The following is a 22,844-nucleotide window of genomic DNA, read 5'->3' as shown; positions in this document are numbered from 1 at the left end:
AAGAAAATTAGCCAAGCGCAGTGGCACACGCTTGTAGTCCCAGCACTTGGAAAGCTGTACCAGAAGGATCCTTTGAGTACAGGAATATAAAACCATCCAGGAAAACATAGTAAAACCCTGTCTTTAAAAAACAAAAACAAACAAATAAACAAAGACTACAGATTCAAGCAATCATAAAAATGTGTTCCCTGCTAGAAAGACTAGACAGAGCAATTAGGCAAGAGAAGAAAATAAAAAAGATACAAAGAGACAAAGGAATAAGTCAAGTTATCACTGTTTTACAAATGATGTGATTGCCTATTTAAAAGATCCAAAGATTTCCACCAGAAGACTGCTAAAGCTAATAAATAAATTTGGAGAGCCGCCACACCCCACACCAGCAAGGTAGGCAGACCTGCGACCGACCAGCAAAACAGGCCCAGTGGCCCGCCTGCGGGGTAGACATGTCACCACAATTGGAGGAGGGGCAGAGCAGAGCCCCCGCCCGCCACCCGCGTCTGCAAGGTACGCAGACCTGCACTGACCGGCAGAACAGGCCCAGCGGCCTGCCTGCGGGGTAGACATGTCAACCCAACTGGAGGAGGGGCAGAGAAGAGCCGCCGCCCGCCACCCGCGCCTGCAAGGTAGGCAGACCTACACTGACCGGCAGAACAGGCCCAGTGGCCCGCTGGAGTGGTAGACAGATCACCCCAATTGGAGGAGGAGCACAGCCGCCGCCCGCCCCTGCAAGGAAGAATTTGCAACTATACAAGAGCAATATAAATATATAGGGAGAAAATTCAATAAAACAACAGTTTCACCAAGCAGAAAGAAATGCGAGCAGTAAGAAAAGACAAGGAAAGAAAGGACCACAAGCAATGCAGGTCAACTCAACTTTAGAAGAGGTAATAGCTGCAGCAGATGGAATGTCAAAGAATTCAGGATTTACATGCTTCAGATGATCTGGAGTATCAAGGAAGACATTAGACACCAAAATCAGACAATGAAAGATCACTTCAACAATGAATTACATAAACAAATCCAAGAAGCAAAGGATCAACTATACAGGGAGATAGACGTTATAAAAAACAAAACAAACAGAAATCCTAGAAATGCAGGAAGCAACAAACCAACTTAAAAACTCAAATGAGAACACTACCAGCAGAGTAGAACACTTAGAAGATAGAACATCAGACAATGAAGACAAAGTATTTCAACTTGAAAAAAACATAGACAGCTCAGTGAGACTCTTAAGAAACCATGAGCAGAACATCCAAGAAATATGGGATAACATTAAGAGACCAAATTTAAGAGTCATTGGGATACAGGAAGGTATAGAGGTCCAAACCAAAGGAATGAGCAATCTGTTCAACGAAATAATACGAGAAAACTTCCCAGACTTGAAGAATGAGACAGAATCCCAAATCCTAGAAGCCTACAGGACGCCAAACATGCAAAATCATAAGAGATCCACATCTAGACACATTATAATGAAGATGCCCAACACACAAAATAAGGAGAGAATTTTAAAAGCTTCAAGAGAAAGGCAGCAGATTACATTTAGGGGTAAACCAATCAGGATAACAGCTGATCTTTCAACACAGACTCTGAAAGCTAGAAGATCCTGGAACAACATATTTCAAACGCTGAAAGAAAATGGGTTCCAACCAAGAATTGTGTATCCAGTGAAATTAAGCTTCAGGATGGAAGATGAAATTAAAACCTTCCACGATAAACAAAACTTTAAAGAATTTGCAGCTAGAAAACCATCTCTTCAAAACATCCTCTGCAAAACATTACAGGAAGAGGAAATGGAAAATAACAATGAAAACCAACAGTGGGAGGTAGTACAGTAAAGGGAAAAAATAATCAAAGAGGAAAAACAAACCATGTTTAGTAACAGAAATAAACAAATATGGCTGGAAGAACAATCCATATCTCAATAATAACCCTAAATGTTAATGGCTTAAACTCACCAATTAAGAGACACAGGCTAGAGGAATGGATCAAAAAAAAAAAAAAAGATCCAACAATATGCTGCCTACAGGAGACGCATTTGATAGGAAAAGACATACAAAGACTGAAGGTGAAAGGTTGGGAAAAATCATATCACTCATATGGACTTCGGAAACAAGCAGGAGTGTCCATACTCATATCAAATAAAACAGATTTCAAGCCAAAGTTAATCAAAAGGGATAAAGAGGGACACTACATACTGCTCAAGGGAACCATACACCAACAAGACATAACAATCATAAATATATATGCTCCAAACAATGGTGCAGCTATGTTCATCAAACAAACTCTTCTCAAGTTCCAGAGTCTAATACACCACCATACAATAATTATGGGAGACTTCAACACACCTCTCTCACCACTGGACAGATCTTCCAAACAAAAGTTGAATAAAGAAACTATACAACTCAATAATATAATTAATAACCTAGACTTAATTGACATATATAGAATATACCACCCAACATCAAGCAGTTACACTTTTTTCTCAGCAGCACATGGATCCTTCTCAAAAACAGATCATATATTATGTCACAGGGCAACTCTTAGACATTTTAAAGGAGTAGAGATAATACCATGCATCTTATCTGATCATAATGGAATGAAAATGGAAATCAACGATAAAAGAAGGAAGGAAAAATCACGCATCACTTGGAGAATGAACAATAGGTTACTGAATGATCAATGGGTTATAGAAGACATCAAGGAGGAAATTAAAAAATTCTTAGAGATAAATGGAAACACAGACACAACATATCGGAATCTATGGGACACAATGAAAGCAGTTCTAAGAGGAAAATTCATTGCCTGGAGTTCATTCCTTAAAAAAAGGAAAACCCAACAAATAAATGATCTCACACTTCATCTCAAAATCCTAGAAAAAGAAGAGCAAAACAACAGCAAAAGAAGTAGAAGGCAAGAAATAATTAAAATCAGAGCTGAAATTAATGAAATCAAAACAAAAGAAACAATTGAAAAAATTGACAAAACTAAAAGTTGGTTCTTTGAAAAAATAAATAAGATCGACAGACCCTTAGCCATGCTAACGAAGAGAAGAAGACAGAGAACTCAAATTACTAGCATACGGGATGAAAAAGGCAATATCACAACAGACACTTCAGAAATACAGAAGATAATTAGAAAATATTTTGAATCCTTATCCTCCAATAAAATAGAAGATAGTGAAGACATCGATAAATTTCTTAAGTCATATCATCTACCCAGATTGAGTCAGGAGGATACAGACAACCTAAACAGACCAATATCAATTGAGGAAATAGAAAAAGCCATCAAAAGACTACCAACTAAGAAAAGCCCAGGACCGGATGGGTATACAGCAGAGTTTTACAAAACCTTTAAAGAATAACTAATACCAATACTTTTCAAGCTATTCCAGGAAATAGAAAAAGAGGGAGAACTTCCAAATTCATTCTATGAGGCCAACATCACCCTGATTCCTAAACCAGACAAAGATACTTCAAAGAAAGAAAACTACAGACCAATATCTCTAATGAATGTAGATGCAAAAATCCTCAATAAAATTCTGGCAAATCGGATACAAAAACATATCAAAAAAATTGTGCACCATGATCAAGTAGGATTCATCCCTGGGATGCAAGGCTGGTTCAATATACGGAAATCAATAAATATTATTCACCACATCAATAGACTTAAAGATAAGAACCATATGATCATCTCGATGGATGCAGAAAAAGCATTCGACAAAGTACAGCATCCCTTTATGTTCAAAACTCTAGAAAAACTAGGGATAACAGGAACATACCTCAATATTGTAAAAGCAATCTATGCTAAGCCTCAGGCTAGCATCATTCTGAACAGAGAAAAATTGAAGGCATTCCCTCTAAAATCTGGAACAAGACAGGGATGCCCTCTCTCACCACTTCTGTTCAACATAGTTCTCGAAACACTGGCCAGAGCAATTAGACAGACGAAAGAAATTAAAGGCATCAAAATAGGAAAAGAAGAACTTAAATTATCACTATTTGCAGGTGACATGATTCTATACCTAGCAGACCCAAAAGGCTCTACAAAGAAACTATTAGAGCTAATAAATGAATTCAGCAAAGTGGCAGGATATAAAATCAACACGCATAAATCAAAGGCATCCCTGTATATCAGCGACAAATCCTCTGAAATGGAAATGAGGACAACCACTCCATTCACAATATCCTCAAAAAACATAAAATACTTGGGAATCAACCTAACAAAAGAGGTGAAAGACTTATACAATGAAAACTACAGAACCCTAAAGAGAGAAATAGAAGATCTTAGAAGATGGAAAAATATACCCTGTTCATGGATAGGCAGAACTAACATCATCAAAATGGTGATATTACCAAAAGTTCTCTATAGGTTTAATGCAATGCCAATCAAAATCCCAACGGCATTTCTTGTAGAAATAGAGAAAGCAATCATGAAATTCATATGGAAAAATAAAAGACCCAGAATAGCAAAAACAACTCTAAGCAGGAAGTGTGAATCAGGCGGTAAAGCGATACCAGACTTCAAACTATACTACAGAGCAATAGTAACAAAAACAGCATGGTACTGGTACCAAAACAGTGGGGTGGACCAATGGTACAGAATAGAGGACACAGAAACCAATCCACAATATTACAACTATCTTATATTTGATAAAGGGGCTAAAAGCGTGCAATGGAGGAAGGATAGCATCTTCAACAAATGGTGCTGGGAAAACTGGAAATCCATATGCAACAAAATGAAACTGAATCCCTTTCTGTCGCCATGCACAAAAGTTAATTCAAAATGGATCGAGGAGCTTCATATCAAATCAGAGACACAGCGTCTGATAGAAGAAAATGTTGGCTACGATCTACATACTATGGGGTCGGGCTCCAAATTCCACAATAGGACACCCATAGCACAAGAGTTAATAACTAGAATCAACAAATGGGACTTACTCAAAATAAAAAGTTTTTTCTTAGCAAAAGAAATAATAAGAGAGGTAAATAGGGAGCCTACATCCTGGGAACAAATCTTTACTCCTCATACTTCAGATAGAGCCCTAATATCCAGAGTATACAAAGAACTCAAAAAATTAGACAATAAGATAACAAATAACCCAATCAACAAATGGGCCAAGGACCTGAACAGACACTTCTCAAAGGGGGACATACAATCAATCAACAAGTACATGAAAAAATGCTCACCATCTCTAGCAGTCAGAGAAATGCAAATCAAAACCACCCTAAGATACCATCTCACTCCAGTAAGATTGGCAGCCATTACGAAGTCAAACAACAACAAGTGCTGGCGGGGATGTGGGGAGAAGGGTACACTTGTACATTGCTGGTGGGACTGCAAATTGGTGCATCCAATTTGGAAAGCACTATGGAGATTTCTTGGAAAGCTGGGAATGGAACCACCATTTGACCCAGCTATTCCCCTTCTCGGTCTATTCCCTAAAGACCTAAAAAAGAGCATACTACAGGGACGCTGCTACATCGATGTTCATAGCAGCACAATTCACAATAGCAAGACTGTGGAACCAACCTAGATGCCCTTCAATAGACGAATGGATAAAAAAAAAAATGTGGCATTTATACACAATGGAGTATTACTCTGCATTAAAAAATGACAAAATCATAGAATTTGCAGGGAAATGGATGGCATTAGAGCAGATTATGCTAAGTGAAGCTAGCCAATCCCTAAAAAACAAATGCCAAATATCTTCTTTGATATAAGGAGAGTAACTAAGAACAGAGTAGGGAAGAAGAGCATGAGAAGAAGATTAACATTAAACAGGGATGAGAGGTTGGAGGGAAAGGGAGAGAGAAGGGAAATTGCATGGAAATGGAAGGAGACCCTCAGGGTTATACAAAATTACATAGAAGAGGAAATGAGGGGAAAGGGGGAAAAAATAACAAGGGGGAGAAATGAATTACAGTAGATGGGGTAGAGAGAGAAGAGGGGAGGGGAGGGGGGATAGCAGAGGATAGGAAAAGCAGCAGAATACAACAGACACTAGTATGCCAATATGTAAATCAGTGGATCTGTAACCGATGCGATTCTGCAATCTGTATACAGGGTAAAAATGGGAGTTTATAACCCACTTGAATCAAAATGTGAAATATGATATATCAAGAACTATGTAATGTTTTGAATAACCAACAATAAAAATTATAAAAAAATAAAAAAAAATCCTTAGCACACTAATTTCAAAATATTTTATCTTATCTTAAAATAAAATTAATTTTAGAACAAAGTTTCCTTGTTACTCCTACTGTAGCGATTTCTTATAAGTTTTAGTATATGTTAACACCCTATGATGTTTATTCAGTTCTAAATATATTCTTATTTCATTTTGAATTTGTTTTTGCCCTGTAAAATATTTGAAAGTGCTTCATAAATTTTAAACCTAGACTGCAGGAGCCCAGGCCTAGCCCAGACTACCCACACCAGACCCTGCGGGACCCAGTCTCAGAGTAGGCCTGGGTCCACCCCTTCTTCACCTGATGGGCAGACACCCATGGGAGCCTAGCCTCTGGCACAGGACTGCCTCTTCCAACCAGCAGACTACCGCAGGAGCCCATGCCCGGCACAGATCCATCCACACCAACTTGCGCTGGATCCAGGTCCAGGGTAGATCTGAGTTGCCCCCCGACCTGGGAGCCTAAGCCTAACCCACTTCCATTTTGGGACCCTGCAGTCATCGCCATAGTTTCCCCATGCAATAATCTGAAACTTTTTTTAAATTTTTTTATTAGTTGCTCAAAACATTACAATGATCTTGACATATCATACATTTAACCTGAAACTTTTGACAGCAGACAGGGCCTAGAAGCAGCTGCATCTCAGAGCAGGCATCCCAAAGGGAGTGTGAGGCCCACCTTTCAGACCCATTTCTGTAAGACATTGCTTCCATCTTGGGCACCTCAACTATTATCTCGAGTTACCTCGGCCATTGCCACCACCAACTTTAGACGCAGTAACATACATTGAGGAACACCAGCAGGGTCTGGAAGTGCAACATCACGGTGAGGTACAGACAATCTGCATGGGAACTACAAGAATATAGGGAAGAAACTGTAATATCTCAGATCCATACTGCAAGAAAGGAAGACACATAGACAACATGAAAAAACAAGGGAGGAAAGTGCCCCAAACAAACCAGGATACTATACTATATAATACTATAATAACAGAACCCATGGACAGCAAAGTTGGTGAAATGTCAGAGAAGGAGTTCAGAAAATTCATAATTAAATTTTAAATCTAGAAGAGTGGAGAACTTTGTATTTTAATAATAATGCATGGTAATTAGAAAGTGGACTTCATTTACAGGTTTGTATTTATTGAGACTGAATGTAAGGACTAGTTCATAAGTATACTTTGTATTCTATGTGTGCTTAAAAATAACATGGGCTTGATTCTCAGCACAACATGTAAATAAAAAAAATAAAGGTCCACTAACAACTAAAAAATGTATTAAAAAAACATGGACTTCACTTTTGAGAGCATTGTCAATGGTGTAATACCTACAGTAAGTAAATACAGGTTTGAAGCTATTAAATGCTATTATTTTTATGATTATGAAGTGGCTTTTTTATCTCTGCTAATCATAGTTAAAGTCATTTTATCTTTGTATTAATTTAGTTATAGCAGTTTGTGTTGGTAGCTTTGTTCCTGGTATTTCACTTTTACTTATTTATTTTCAATTTGTATTTGTCCTTCAATTTTATAGTTGTTCCCTCTGAATAGCATGGCTGTACAGACATAAGGGTTGGGAGTTGAGCCTTTTGACCCCCAATCTGAAAGCCCCCCCTCTTTTAAATAATGGAGTTGTCTCATTTGCATTTGCTAATATTACTTACATATTTAAATTGATTTCTGCTATTATTTGTTTCTTCTATTTGTTATACATTTTTCTGCTACATTTTTAAAATTTTTCTTCCTCTTCTTTCTTTCCTCATTTGAAAATTACATATTTCCCACTATCTTAGAGGACAATCTAAAAATTGAGCACGTGTCCTTGAATTAACAATGTCTAAAGTAGTCAGCATACATAACCTCTCTTCTCAAAGAATTAAAAAATCATAAACTATTTTAGCTCTAACCTTACCCCATTTTGCATGTTATTGTTTGGTAAGTTAATGATACCTTATTGTAAATGCTCTTAATGTAGTTATTATTGTCATTTGGTTTGTTTATAGTAAATGTCTGTTTAAATCAACTAACATGTTTAACAATTTCTCCCCACACAATGGTATTTGGTCTCATCCCTTTATTCCAACTCTGTATTCTTAATACTAAAGCATTTCTGTTGACTGTAATTTCAGTGGGAATACAATAGTTAAAATGCTCTATTTTCCACCTGAAATTTTCTTATTTCACCATCATTTATGAAATACATAAATGACTAAACACAGAATTTAAACTGACAAGATTTTTTTTCCCTTGGCATTTAAAATGTATTATTTCATTGCCTGTGAACTCTGTATTTACTGCTAAAAACTTGAGATCACTATTTTTTTCCTTTATATATAATTAGATACGCTCTCTCTTCCTCCTTCCCTCTTTCCCTCCCTATCTCTCTCTTTCTCCCTCCCCCACTCCGTGCTGCTCTCCCACTACTATGCTCTTGCTATTTTCATTACAGATATTAAAACATTTCTACAATATTAAATAAATAAATAAATAAATTTGGCAAAACAGCATTTTACAAAATCAACATAAAATAATCAGTAGCTTTCCTACACAGCAATACTAAACAGGCTACAAAAGAAATCAGGAAAACAATCCCATTCACAATGGTCTCAAAAAAGAAATACCCAAGAATAAACCCAAACAAAGAGCTAAAGATGTCTACAATGAAAACTACAGAACACTGAAGGAAGAAACTGAAGAAGACACTACAAGATGAAAAGTCCTCCCAAGTTAATGGACAGGCAGAATTAATATCATTAAGATGATGATATTACCAAAAGTGATATACAGATTCAATGCAATATACAGATTCAATCAAAATACCAACAATATTTTTTATAGAACTAGAAAAAAAATCCTAAAATTTGGAAGAATAAAAGAGAATAATCAAAGTAATTCTAAGCCAATGAAGCAATGCTGAAGGTATTAGAATACCTGACTTCAAATTATACTACAAAGCTACTATTAAAGTTCATAAAGTAAGGAAGCATATTTCTAATATTCTATTATAGTATTTCTACTACTAATAAATCCTATTTATTTTTAGAAAACTACTATCATTAAGATGTCAATATCTAATTCATTACATAAAACAATTAAATGTCACTTTGTAAAGGCACAAAGGAAATTTTTCAAAAGAAAATAACAACTTGGAAACAAGTCAACCTGCAATACATAATACCTAGTAGCCCACTTGTTGAAAAGTATATCATGCAGGTAATTTTTTAGAAATAAGAACAATGATTATAACAGATTTACCAGAAAGGGAAAAAGTAAAGATCCTCAACAAATGTGGTCTTTAAAAATAAAATAAAAATAAAATCCTGAAAGCATAATTATAAAGTTTTAATTACCTCCCTAAGTCTGAATATTAATGTGAATATTTTAACCTTCTAATAAACAAACATAGGGACAAAAATAAATAAAACTGTGAATTTAGAACCTAACTATTGGGTGTACAAAAGAATGGAGATGATCTAATTCATCTTACAAATGGGGATATATATGAAAACAAAGTGTTGTTGTCTGGATCTTAAATATCCCCCAAGGTCATATGTTGAAGGCATGATCGTCAGCCTGAGGTGCTACTGGATGGTGATAAAATATTTAGAAGGTGCGACCTAAAGGAAAGAAGTTAGGTTATTGGAGGTGTGCCCTTGAAGGGGAAATTAGTATCCTGAACGCTTTCTCTCTTTTTGCTTCCCAGCCTCCATAAGGTAAACAGTTTTGCTCCACACACTCCCTGCCATGATAATCCACCTTCTTATAGGCCTGAAAGGATAGTAAACTGAAAACTTTAAAACTGAGCCAAAATCATTCTTTCCTCCTTTAAGTTGATTATCTAAATGAATGTATCACAGTGACAGAAAGCTAACACACAAGGTAAATTAAGCATACTTTTCCAAGGCCACATAAAGGGTCACTGGTAGACTATGGACTAGAGTTAAAATCCATTCCAGATATTTCCACTATAGTATGCTATCTTACCAGTTTTTGATGCTACCTAAAATGCTCAAGAACTTGATTTTATATACTCTTTTAAAGGGAATAATATTACCAAAAAAATTATTTTAGGGAAATAAGATTACATGTTGAATGCTAATTTTAAGGCAAAATTAAAAGTCATACACATACTTCTTTTTTTTTTTTTTTCCAGTGCTGGGGATTGAAACCCGGGTCCTCAAGCATACTAGGAAAGCTCTTCACCACTGAGCTACATCCATAGACACCAAATATTTGTAAGTATGTAGACATAAGAAAATAATTTAAGTTTTAAAAAGACTCTTTAATTAGTCTATGTGCAAAACTCAATTACATTAATGATTCTTTCCTTAGCACAAAAATAATTTAAAAAGAAACAAATGATCCTAAAAAATATTCATTTACTTATCTTACAAAATTACATATTAAATAAAACTTTGTTGAAAGTATGCTAAAACTCATTAATAACTTTAATTAATAAATAAGCCTATATTAAAACTAGATTATTATTATGATGATTTTACCCAATTAATTTCTTTAAAGGATTGCCAAGTTAATAATATAAAAAGCTGTTGTCTTCAAGATGCCTAGCATGGCTGGGATTATGGCTCAGTGGTAAAGTGCTTACCTAGCACATGTGAAGCCCTGGTTTCAATCCTCAGCACCACATAAAAATAAATAAAATAAAGGTATTGTGTCCATATACAACTAAAAAAAAAATTTTTTTAAAGATGCCTAGCATAAGAACGCATAGGTGTAGGTAAAACAGCTAAAGATATCATGATACCTAAATGAGGTTCAAAAATTTTACAAGCAATTTTATGGGAGGGGCACCAATGCTTTTACTAGTATCCAGTCCGCTATTATTTAAAAAATTTCCACTGATCAATATCCAGGTTTTAAAAAATGCAAATTAAGACTTTCTCATCCAGAAGAACATTTCCTTAAGGAAAGTCAAGTAGTAAATCTTAGTGGCTTCAATCTTTAGTCATTCTATTCCACTTCACAACTATCATGTTACCAGCTGGGGCAATTTAATAATACCTCACAAATGGGCAACTATACTTCTAGTTTACATGACATTTGAGTCAATTTTACCTTGAGGGCATATAAAACATCTTCATTTTAATCTCCTATTCATCATCCAGCCCAGTGCCTTATATTATTAGTTGCTAAGCACATACTTGTTGAAAAATATAAACCTGATCACAATTCAAAAGTAGGACAAGGGGTCAAAGCAAAGAACAGAGAATACTAAAAGACAGCCAATTTTTATTCTTGAACATGGAGAACAATTCACCTCAGGAATAAATACGGCCAAAACCACTCATGCAAAAGAAAAATTTCCCACAGTTTTGAAAACTGTGAAGAAAACAGAAACTCATATTTCTATATATTATAAACAAAAGTTCATTTTAAAGTATTTCGTCCCTACTACTGAACTCCACAGGTTTACTCAAGAGGACAGAATAGGTTCAAGATAAAATCACTGAGGCTGTGAACTGTATTGCATACGCCAAAAGTCATGATACACCCTTTAAGCATTGTGAGATAAAGCTGAATATTTAAAAAATCCAAGTAGGTGAAATAACTGGAGAATTTCTGGTATCTTCAAAGTTATGAAAAATAAAACAATGAAATGTTAGAACTAGAATATATGTAATGATAAAATGGACTGCGATGTTAGATAGTGAATTCATCAGAGATTAATCAAAGAGTAACCCACAAGGTCAATGGATTGCAATGTTGTTTTTAGTTCAATGCCAAAGGAATGATCATGAAAGTATAAAAGGAATAAAATATTACTTGAAACTAATAGAAGTATTACAATAAAAATTCATAGTTGAAAGATTAGAACCATAAGTTCAAGAAAAAGAGTTTTTTTGTTTTTTTTTTTACCCAAGAAATAGAGGAAAACACTGAATATGAAATGTGGTCATTTTACATTTAAAGGTAGGCAAGAGATATATATATATATATATATATATATATATATATATATATATATATGAACTCACTGTCCTATATACAGGCTATTATGTAGAAGAAAAACAATCCTCTCAATATAAAAGAATCTATATTAAGATAAATCATACTATAGTTCCAAAGTTTTCATTCCTACAATAAATGAATGATGTATGAAAGAATTATTATTACTGGCTATCAGTATGTAAAGTAAAATTATTGTAAATTTTCAAATTTTCTCCAGAATATATAATTGTGTATCTGAAAGTTTTTATTTTATAAAATGATATTATCATATATTCTGAATGTAGAAATCTGAAGCATAGGCTCAACAATTAAAAGTAAATAAATTATATTAAAGTTGACCTTTGAAACAGACATTGACAATGGATAGTTTAAATCATTACATTCTAAAGGGAAGCATTGCTTAATGCAATCAAACTAAAGGAGACTTTCCTTACCAGAGTGTCTAATTAAAAAATCCTTATATTCTAAAAAGAAATTCTCTAACTTCTATGAATAAGAGAAAAAGAGAAAGAAAATGACTGGATCCAAATGGGCTAACAACATATCATCTGGCAGGAGACCCTTTATATTAATATTCCTTTCTTCACTCATGTAACTTTCTTTCTGTTCATTTCTAAAACAGACAAAAAAGAGAGGGGGGAACCTGACTCACTCTCATTAACCGGGAAACATTGTGAGGATTCCAGCAAACCAAGACAGAATTAAACCGCTCTCAGTTTTAAATACTGCTGAACCAGTAAAAATTCCAGGTCTACCTTCTTTGATATTTATTCTTGGCATTTTATAACTCTTAGTCACTGGATTTTTGCTTCCAGTGATTCATTTAACTACCTAATTCAGAACTTATTGCATGTTTTGCCCAATACGCAAGGATGGAATTAAAAAGGTATATAAAAAAGGAATAAAAAAGGTAATATCCTAATCCTCAAAGAGAAGAAAAAGAGGGAAGGGACAGAGGAGTCTGGATGTCTTACTTTACAAGGACCTACCATGGGCCAAACAAGCACTAGATTAGGCATTTGGTTACTATGCCAGATTATCTGTAGTCAATTTGGCACACACCTCTACCATCACTGCTATAACCATCTTTCTTAACTAAGGCTGGAAACCACATTTCCTATAATCCCCTTCTCTCTATAGTTCCATGTTAATAACCTTATGTTTGAAATGAGTAAGTAAAGTAAGGTCATTTTTTCTCAGGAAATCATGTTGCTTTCTAGATACTAAGGCTTCACATATCTTTCCATCAATTCCCACTTACAGTCCTGGATCATGCTACAGACTTCCCCATGAGTTCCTATTTTTTCATCTACTCAACACTGTTCTTCAGGCTGAGATCATCACCATCAAATTCTCTGTCCTAATGTCAACTCTCAACACTTACCTGGTGTTTCAGGGTAAGATATTTCACTGACAAATTTTCTGATATTCAGCAAAACTATTCTGACCTACACAGACAACTTTTTTGAAATCAACATTTCCCACATGCTCATCACTATATAAATCCTTTTTTTAAAAATATTTAATTTTTAGGTGTAGATGGACACAACACAATGCCTTTATTTTTATGTGGTGCTGAGGATCAAACCTGGGTCCTGTCCGTGCTAGGCGAGCGTTCTACCGCTGAGTCACAATCCCAGCCCACTATATAAATCCTTAATTCCCCACAGAATTGCCCATTTTCCTGATCAAATCACCAGTGGTATATTAAGCTACTGAAAGAATGTAGAGTCTGTGATTCTAGCCCATAAAGAACCTGGAACAATTAGTAGTAATTGTTGGGAGCCGTGTATAATTTATGGGTTTGTTTGAGCCATTAAGGCAGGGAAGCTGCTTTTCTGGGAATTTGTGGGTGAAATTCCCTGGTTTGAGAAAGCCCAGATCATGCTGGCACCCTGCCTTAGCTCACAGCCTTAGGATCAAACTAAGACACCAAAAGATGGGAGTAACCTACCAAGCACCAAACAACCTGTTTGGGCGTAAAACCTACCAAGCACCAAACAACCTGTTTCCTGCAAGATCCCTGCCACACTGAAACCTCTTGTACTTCCCTTTAAATAAAGGACTGGGGCCTTGTTCAGTTGTTCAGTTCCAATTCCTGTCAGGGATGGAAGATCCATCAGATGCCCCCCTTTAAATCTAATTTCTGGCTTTGTCTTTTATTACTTACTGATTATTTCAGATTTTTTATTTTCCTAGGAGGCTCATATCTCCAAGCAGAAATCTGCTCTAATGGGGTGCTGGTAAATCCAGCAAAAAATCCTATCCAGAAAGTCAGCACAATGAAGTGAAAGAATGACATGAGGCTAGCTAAGTGTGAAGCACAGTTCTGTCACTTAGATACTGTATGTCTAAGACAAATTACTAAAAATTCTTTGCCGCAGTTTTGCATCTGTAAAATGGAAATTATATCAGTGGCCACTTTACAGGGTAGTTATGACAATTAATAGAATGTAAACAGTAAATACCCAATAAAGGTTGTATAAAAATATAAACTTTGCAATCCTTTTTTTCTTTAGAATGGTCCTCTTATTAGTATCCAGTAACAAAAGAGAGAATAACAGTTATGGAGACATCAAAATAACTACAGATGTAGTATTTTCAGAACCAATCTAAGCTGCTACAAAATAAAATCTCTGGAGCTAGAAATAGTTTAAAAATAATCTTCTAAAACCATATCCTTTCTTTTTTATTTATTAACACTATCATATTTCTGTGCTTCTTGAACTATTCCTAAACTACTATTCCATATGTCTAATAATTTTTCTTGCCTTTATTTTGACAGAGAAAAAGAAATTTAAGATATTCAAAGTCTAAGATATGTATACTCATAAGAGAGGCACATGAAATGAGGAATGAAAATCAAAAGGGACTTTTTGTCTTTAATTATACTCTTAAAATTTCTTACAATAAAAAAGTATTCATGTATTACTTTGTTTTTAAAATTTCATCAAAAAATAATTCAATCACTCAGAATGACAAATTTCAATAAAAACTGATGGTACCTTAACATTAAACGTGAGGTAATGTTAAAATAAGAAACAGAGACAGCTCCTATGTTTGCACTGAAAGGGTACTTTCTGAAAATACAACATTTCATTTTTTCACTTGCAACAGTTCTTTTAAATCATTATTTTTAATACTAAATCTTTAGTGCCACATTTTTTTTCAAGTAACTTTTCTGGCTAATCTTTTTAGTATCTTTGGATAGGAAAAAATGCAGGATAAAAAGTAATACTGGGCCTGCTCACCTTGAAAACCATCTACATCTTATTGAAACTACTGTATCAAATATGCTACATTCTTTCAGATTTCTATAAATCTTTATTAAGGAAACCAGAGTAGAATGAAATGAAAAATGACTTTTCTCAGTATCCAAACAATACAATAGTGTACCTTGCTGAAGTGTTCTATTCCCTGTTGAACATTTTGGACATGATAAATGGAAAACTGCCTGTCAGCAGGAAAAAGTAGATGCCATTCTTCTAACGGCAACTTTGGCACAAATCAGGCATTACAGAAGGAAAATAGTTATGGGCCTCTCTCCTTTAACATTGATCTGATCAAGTGAAGGGATCGAAAAGATCCTTGTTGCTTAATCAAAAAGGCTTAAATGCAATAAGGCAAATGCTTGAGTATATTTGGAGTGACTAGATTTAAGAAAAAAATGGATAAGAAAATCACTACATGCTGCTCCATTTTCACTCTCAATTCAAAATTACACATTTTCCCCAGAGCAGGTTTCATAGTATCCATTTTGGAGATAAAGAAGCAAATTATAACACAAGAATATTAAAACAAATATATACTAGTAGTTCTTACATACATATGCCAACAATGAGCTTGCTGATATATTGCTCCTAAGTTTTTTCTTTTCTTTTTTAACATCAACTTCCACAAGGCAGAATAGCCATCAAAAGATTTTATTAACTTTAACACTGCTTCACTGTGAATGACAGTGATGGCAATGTTCCTGCATAAACTTGACAAGGAATATTACTAAAACTGAAAATAAAAAGAAAAGTTATATTGAATCTAATATTTAATGAGAATGAACTCAGTTACACAAGTTATTAAGTATATATGTGCCCAGCTTCTTACCAATAATCCTGTACTAAGGAAAGAAACAGTAATGTTCTGGTATCAGATTAGAGTACCATAAGAGAAAAACCATACCTATTAAGAAAGCTACTTAGTAACCAAATGTTTGACAAAACTGCATTCATGCCTCAACAAATGTTCATCTACAGATCTCAAAAAAGATGAGAGTTAATTCAAGCTATCTGGGTTTGATTCCTTTTGTGCTGTTTATTCTCTGGAAGATCACAGGTAAGTTACTTCAGTTTCATTATATGTAAAATGGGAGCTATAATAATTAAATCCATCTTAAGGGAAGTAACCTGTGAAATTTGGTACACTGGTATATAATGAGCCCTTAATAAATTTCAGGTTGCTAAATCCTATTATTAAACCAGTTTATGTAAAAGGAAACAAATACCCTCCCCATCCTGCCCCATCCTTTTCTGACTTAACTACCTTTGGAAAATGTAATGAAGTCAAAATCCAAGCATTAGCAAGAAATACAAAATAAAATGGCTGCATTTGGTAGTAGTAGTAGTAGAAACACACCAGAACTTAATGTAAATATTTTAGCATGTGAATTTCTTCCTTTACCCTTTGACTTCCTTCCTAATTTGATGTTATTTTTAAACATAAAGACAAAAAGTACAAAACGTAAGAAAGTAATAGAAGGGGCAGGATGGGGAGGGTATTCATTTACTTTTACACAAAATGATTTAACTATAGTATTCAGCACCTAAAATTTCTTGAGTGCTCATTATATGCCAGTGTACCAAATTTCACAGGTTATCAATAAAAATGGGACTTCAATCTAAAGCATCCCTAATCATTTTATATTTTTTACTTGAAATAAAATCCCTTTCATTAAACAAGTTAAGGAAAAGGAAGTAAACAAAAGTAATCAAGTTTCTAAATAGTGGAGATTTTTTTTGGAGATTCAATATGTATTTGAATTCTCATAAATAAGAAAAATCCACGTTACATATCGTAAAATTAAATGGCCCTGGCATCTTGTCTTTGATGTTATTTTTACCAATATCTTAGAATGATGTTGGTCTTGGATTTAACATATATACCTTTTAATATGTTGAGGTAGTTCCTAGTATGCCTAGTTTTTCTAATGTTTGAGCATGAATGAACACTGTATTTTGTCAAATACTTTTTGTGCATCTCTTTAAATAGTCATGTTATTATTGTCTATTGATGTGATGAATTATGTTTACTGATTTCCGTTTGTTTAACTAACTTTGCATGAGAGACATTTTTTATTTTCAATGTCTGCCTCTTCTTCAGGGAAATATAAAAATATTTTTAGAATTAGTTATCATTGTTTGTTTTGTTAACTGTTAGAGTGCCTTTATTTTTCTCCTTTAAATTAAAATTAAGTTTTCTTAAAAGTTCCTTTCAGAAATCCATAATAATCTCTATATTGTTATCCCTTAAAAGATCTTAGGAACTGACTTTCTTAACAAGACTCCTAAAGTGCAAGAAGTAAAATCAAGAATCAACAAATAGGACGGAATCAAAATTAAAAAGCTTCTTCACAGCAAAGGAAACAATTACGTAAGAGAGAGTTTACAGAATTGGAAAAAGTCTTTGCCACAGGCACCTCAGATAGAGCATTAATCTCCAGGATATATAAAGAACTCAAAAAACTTGACACCAAAAAAACAAATAATCCACTCAGACACTTCACAGAAGAAATACAATCAACAAATATGTGAAAAAAAGTTAAACATCTCTAGCAATTACAGAAATGCAAATCAAAACTACACCAAGAGTTCATCTCACTCCAATTATCAAGAATACAATTAAAAATAAATGTTGGTGAGGATGTGAGGGAAAAGGTACTCATATATTGCTGGTGGGACTGCAAATTAATACAACCACTCTAGAAAGCATTATGGAGATTACTCAGAAAATTTGGAATGGAACCACCATTTGACCCAGTTATCCCACTCCTGGGCATATACTCAAAGGACTTAAATCAGCATACTACAGTGACATGGCCACATCAGTGTTTATTACAGCAGATCAATTCACAATAACTAAACTATAGAACCAACCTTAGTGCCCTTTAACAGAGGAATGGATAAAGAAAATGTGGTATATATACACAGTGGATTTGCCAGTAAATGATTGGAACTTAAGACTATCATGCTAAGTGAAATAAGACAATCCCAAAAAACCAAAGGCTAAATGTTCTTTGATATGCAGATGCTAGCACCTGATGAGGGGAAGGAGTAGGTAAGAACAGAAGTATTCTGGACTAGACAAAGAGAAATGAAGGGAAGGGAGAGAGTTTGAGATTAGGAAAGATCATAGAATGAATTGGACATTACTTTCCTATGTTCATATATAAATACACAACCAGTGTAGTTCCACGTCATGTACAACCGTAAGAATGGGAAGTTATACTTCCTTGTATTATGTCATTCTACTGTCATATATAATTAAAAAGAACAAATACATTCTACTGTCATATATAACTAAAAGAATAAATTAAAAAAAATCTTTAAAAAGTCTCCCAGCCGGGCGTGGTGTTACATGCCTGTAATCCCAGCCGCTCGGGAGACTAAGGCAGGAGGACTGTGAATTCAAAGCCAGCCTCAGCAAAAGCGAGGCACTAAGCAACTCAGTGAGACCCTGTATCTAAAAAAATACAAAATAGGGCTGGGGATGTGGCTTAGTAGTCTAGTGCCCCTCAGTTCAATCCCCAGTACGAAAAAAATTAAAAATTAAAAAAAAGTCTCCCATAACAACTTGTAATTGCAAGCCAACCCTAATGAATTTGGAGCAGAAATTTTTTTTCTACAGATGTAATGGAAAATACCCACACACATCAAACTTTTACTTTGTCTCAGGTTGGTAAAGAAGCCTGGAAATAGAAACAAACTTTCTACAGGAAATTCTTTAAATCTTAGCCTCAGAAAAAAAAAAAAAAAAAGCCAAAAGACTTGCCTACAGATTTCTCAGAAGAGGAAATACAACTGATATACCTATAATAGATGCTCAGAATTACTGGTATTTAGAAAAATGTAATTTAAATGACAATATACTTTTTTTTCCCCATTCTTTACTTTGGAAAACATTAAAACATTGAACAAGTTTACAAACCAAAAAAAAACATTAGCCATCGCTGGTATGTGTAAACTGGTGTGGAAAACATGTCATTATCTACTAAAATTAAAGATACAGATAGTCTATAATTCAGCGAATCTACACTTTAGTACATACCCTAACTCCGTTACCATTCTGCAAGAAACATTAACAAAAATATTTATACCAAACCATTAATAATAGAAAAGCATGGAAACATGACAAAGGAAAAACTCAATAATAGTCTATTCATTAGAATAGATATACATTAGAATAGCTGTTCAATAGAATAACTATATATTAGTGAAGTAAACTACAACTATATGGATCAGTATTTATGAATTAAATTGACATGTTGGAAAAAATATCAAACTACAGAAGAAGTTTGACTCCAATAACACAAAATTTAAAACCTGAAAGACTAAACAATATGTATTATTGTGAGTAAATAGGTTTGAAATATATTTTAAAAAATTAGAGAATGAGAAATATGAAGTTAGAGGAAGAGGTGACCTCTGGGCTAGATAGTAGGGGATGAGATTGCCAAAGATTTACAGGGGACATTCAAAGTTTTGATATTATTCTCTTTGAAGCTGAGTGGTGGATATAATTCCTTATTATTATACTTTCAACTGAGCACATTAACTACAAAGTCTCAAGCAAATATGGCATATTTCATAACACAGAAAACAAATTCTTAAAAATAACCAAGTGATAATCTTTCTTTGACCCCTCAAGAATATACTTATACTTTGTCTTTTCTTTGCCTCTTAACTTTCAGCTATAACATATTATGATTATGATTAAATAAGTAATAAATTACCGTATTTCTTATTGGAATCTTCTTGGGTTCTGGTGGCACATCCTGTGGAACAAATTTCACTGGTTCCTTAATCTGCCTCCTTGATCGTTTGGTCCCATCCGGTAAAGTTTCCATGGCCATGTCTGCTTCCATGTCACTGCTCCCCGCCTGGTCACATTCTGAGCACTGCCTACATAAATTTAGAAACATAAATTAATTAAGTAAATAATAATATATTTGTCATCTTTTAGCTTTAGCTATAGATTCTAAAAGAACAAAATCCAGGTATATGTGAAAAATATATACACATAAGGGAGTGTGGTAAGACTAAACATACAGAAACACATGTATTCCTCTCAGAATGAGTATCATGACTCAGGTATATAACAATTTACATGTACACTTGTAAGTATCATAAGAAAACACACAACAATGTTATATGTCTAAATGAACCAACCTAAGAGATTCAACACTGGTTAAAATGGCAATTTCCCTTGGGAAATCAAAACTTTTCTTAAGTGACATATACTATAACATCTAAAAAATCACAATTCTTCCTGGACCCTGACTCTACTTCATGCCTCAATTATCATAGCTTTTTAATTATAGTTAATGACAAGTTGTGTTGAATATATAAAAAAAAACAATAGAAATATGGTCTAAGAAAAGTTGAACAAATATAAATGGTCATTTTCGTTGGTGGCCTATGCTACCTCTAATAGAAGAAATATAAATTTGCCTACAAAAGGAATTTGTTAAAGCACCATTTATGAAGCATTTGTAATGCTTCATAAATGGTTCTCTTCTAATGCTATACAGCATTAGAAGATAACTGAGTGTGAAACTTAGATCTAGCCTAGACTATCCAGTAGAACTTTTCATGATGCTAGAATTATCCATCTCCACATTCCAGAATAGTAGCCATTATATGAGAAACTGAATTTTAAATTTACATTTTAATTCATTTAATTTTAATAGCCACGTGTCTAGTGATTAACACCTGAAACACAGAAAACTAGTCAATGATTGCTGCAAGTTTTTATGTTGTCAATTAAGAAAGCCCACTTCAAAAACTTAAAACCAGTTGTTAAAAGTAAATTTTTATTCATGTATTTTCTTCAAACTTAAAAAAATGATCAGAAAATAATTTTATAAAATTCTAAAATTGTAGTAGTATTCTCTTTATAAATATGGTTATAATACATAAAATCATATATTTACATGTTTATATTAGTATCATTAAATGTAATTTATAATTCATCAAATATTTTCAAAGATGTCTCAATTTATGCTCCATCAAAATTTATATCTCCCCTTCATTAATACTGTAAACTTAGTATTAAACTAATAGTTGGGGACTTTTTTCTTTGGTATTGGTGATTGAGCCCAGGTGTGTTTAATCACTGAGCAATATCCCAGCCCTATTTTATGGTTTAATTTTTCTTTGGAGACAAGGTCTCAAAATAAATAAATTGCTTAGGGGGCCTCCCTTAGTTACTGATGCTGGCCTTGAACTTGTAATCCTCCTACCTCTGCTATCAGAGTTTCCTAGATCCCAGGTGTGCAACACCACACTCAGCTTAAGCTAATATTTAGCTTTAAAAGTGACAGCTTTAAATTCTGAATCGCAGTTTATTTGATTTTTTAATGCAAAAACATTAATTGCCAAAAAGCCAAACAATATTAAGTATTAACTTAAACATTTTAAAATATTTATTTTTTAAGTATAATTGGCCACCAAAAATTAAAACAAAAAAACTGCCAATGAGAGAATAAAGACATACTTTATCATGTGTTACTGAGAAAATTCTTATTATCTATTGCTAGAGCAATGAAGCTCTTTACTCCTTAGACTCACAAATTACCACCAAAATAAAAAGACAACAAAAAATACACAATTGTTTCTGTATCTATCCAAATGAAAACTTCATAGAATTGTAGATCTTAGATCTTACTAATAAATAATTAATTCCACAACCATTTAAACTGATATATTTATAAAATATATTAAATTATATTATAAATAAGGACCAATTGCTTGCTTTTATATCCTTAAAATACATAACCTTAATGCTGAATGCACATTTCAATCAGTTGCATGAAATTTAGCCAAATTTCTCATATAGTTCTAATTCATTTTTAAATACATGAGTCCCTGAGGTATAAAAACAAATATGATTTTGTCTGAATTGCTTTTTTTTTAACTAAAATATTTTCTCTTTTTCTTTTCGTGGCCATTATTCATTGGGACGTTGTTTAATTATGCTCATTCCAAACATTCCCACTAAGAATTATAATCCCTTTTGGATGACAAGGAAATTATCCTCAGAGTACCCAGATAATAGAAAACACTGATCAATTCAGAAAATCAAGAGTTTTATAACTGCCAATGCTTAATGAATCCATTCCTATTTCAAGACAAGTGCCGCATGATTTGTGTTACACATAGCATCTACACAAATGGACATGACTTCTTCCCAGTCTTCCTATGAAACTCCATGGTCGGTCGGTCTCTCTCTCTCTCTCTCTCTCTCTCTCTCTCTCTCTCTCTCTCTATATATATATATATATATATATATACACACACACACACACACACACACAGAGAGAGAGAGAGAGATATAGTTATATCTCCTTGTATCTTGTGTGTGTGTGTGTATATATATATATATATATATATATATATATATACACACATGATGTATCA

The 22,844-nt window shown here is 33.8% G+C and overlaps 1 protein-coding gene across 2 annotated transcripts in view; it reads right to left on the bottom strand.

The window, feature by feature from the left end:
- Positions 1-22,844, bottom strand: part of Phf14 (PHD finger protein 14) — a 186,574-nt gene that overhangs the window by 98,912 nt on the left and 64,818 nt on the right. For both annotated transcript variants that reach the window (XM_027926462.2, XM_027926463.2), the window contains exon 14: positions 20,159-20,327. In XM_027926462.2, coding sequence (XP_027782263.1) covers positions 20,159-20,327 — 169 coding nt within the window. The remainder of the gene's footprint in view (positions 1-20,158; positions 20,328-22,844) is intronic.

This window comes from Marmota flaviventris, chromosome 1 (genome assembly GCF_047511675.1).
Source record: "Marmota flaviventris isolate mMarFla1 chromosome 1, mMarFla1.hap1, whole genome shotgun sequence".
NCBI classification, from domain to species: Eukaryota; Metazoa; Chordata; class Mammalia; order Rodentia; family Sciuridae; genus Marmota; species Marmota flaviventris.
This window is presented reverse-complemented; position numbering and strand designations above follow the sequence as displayed.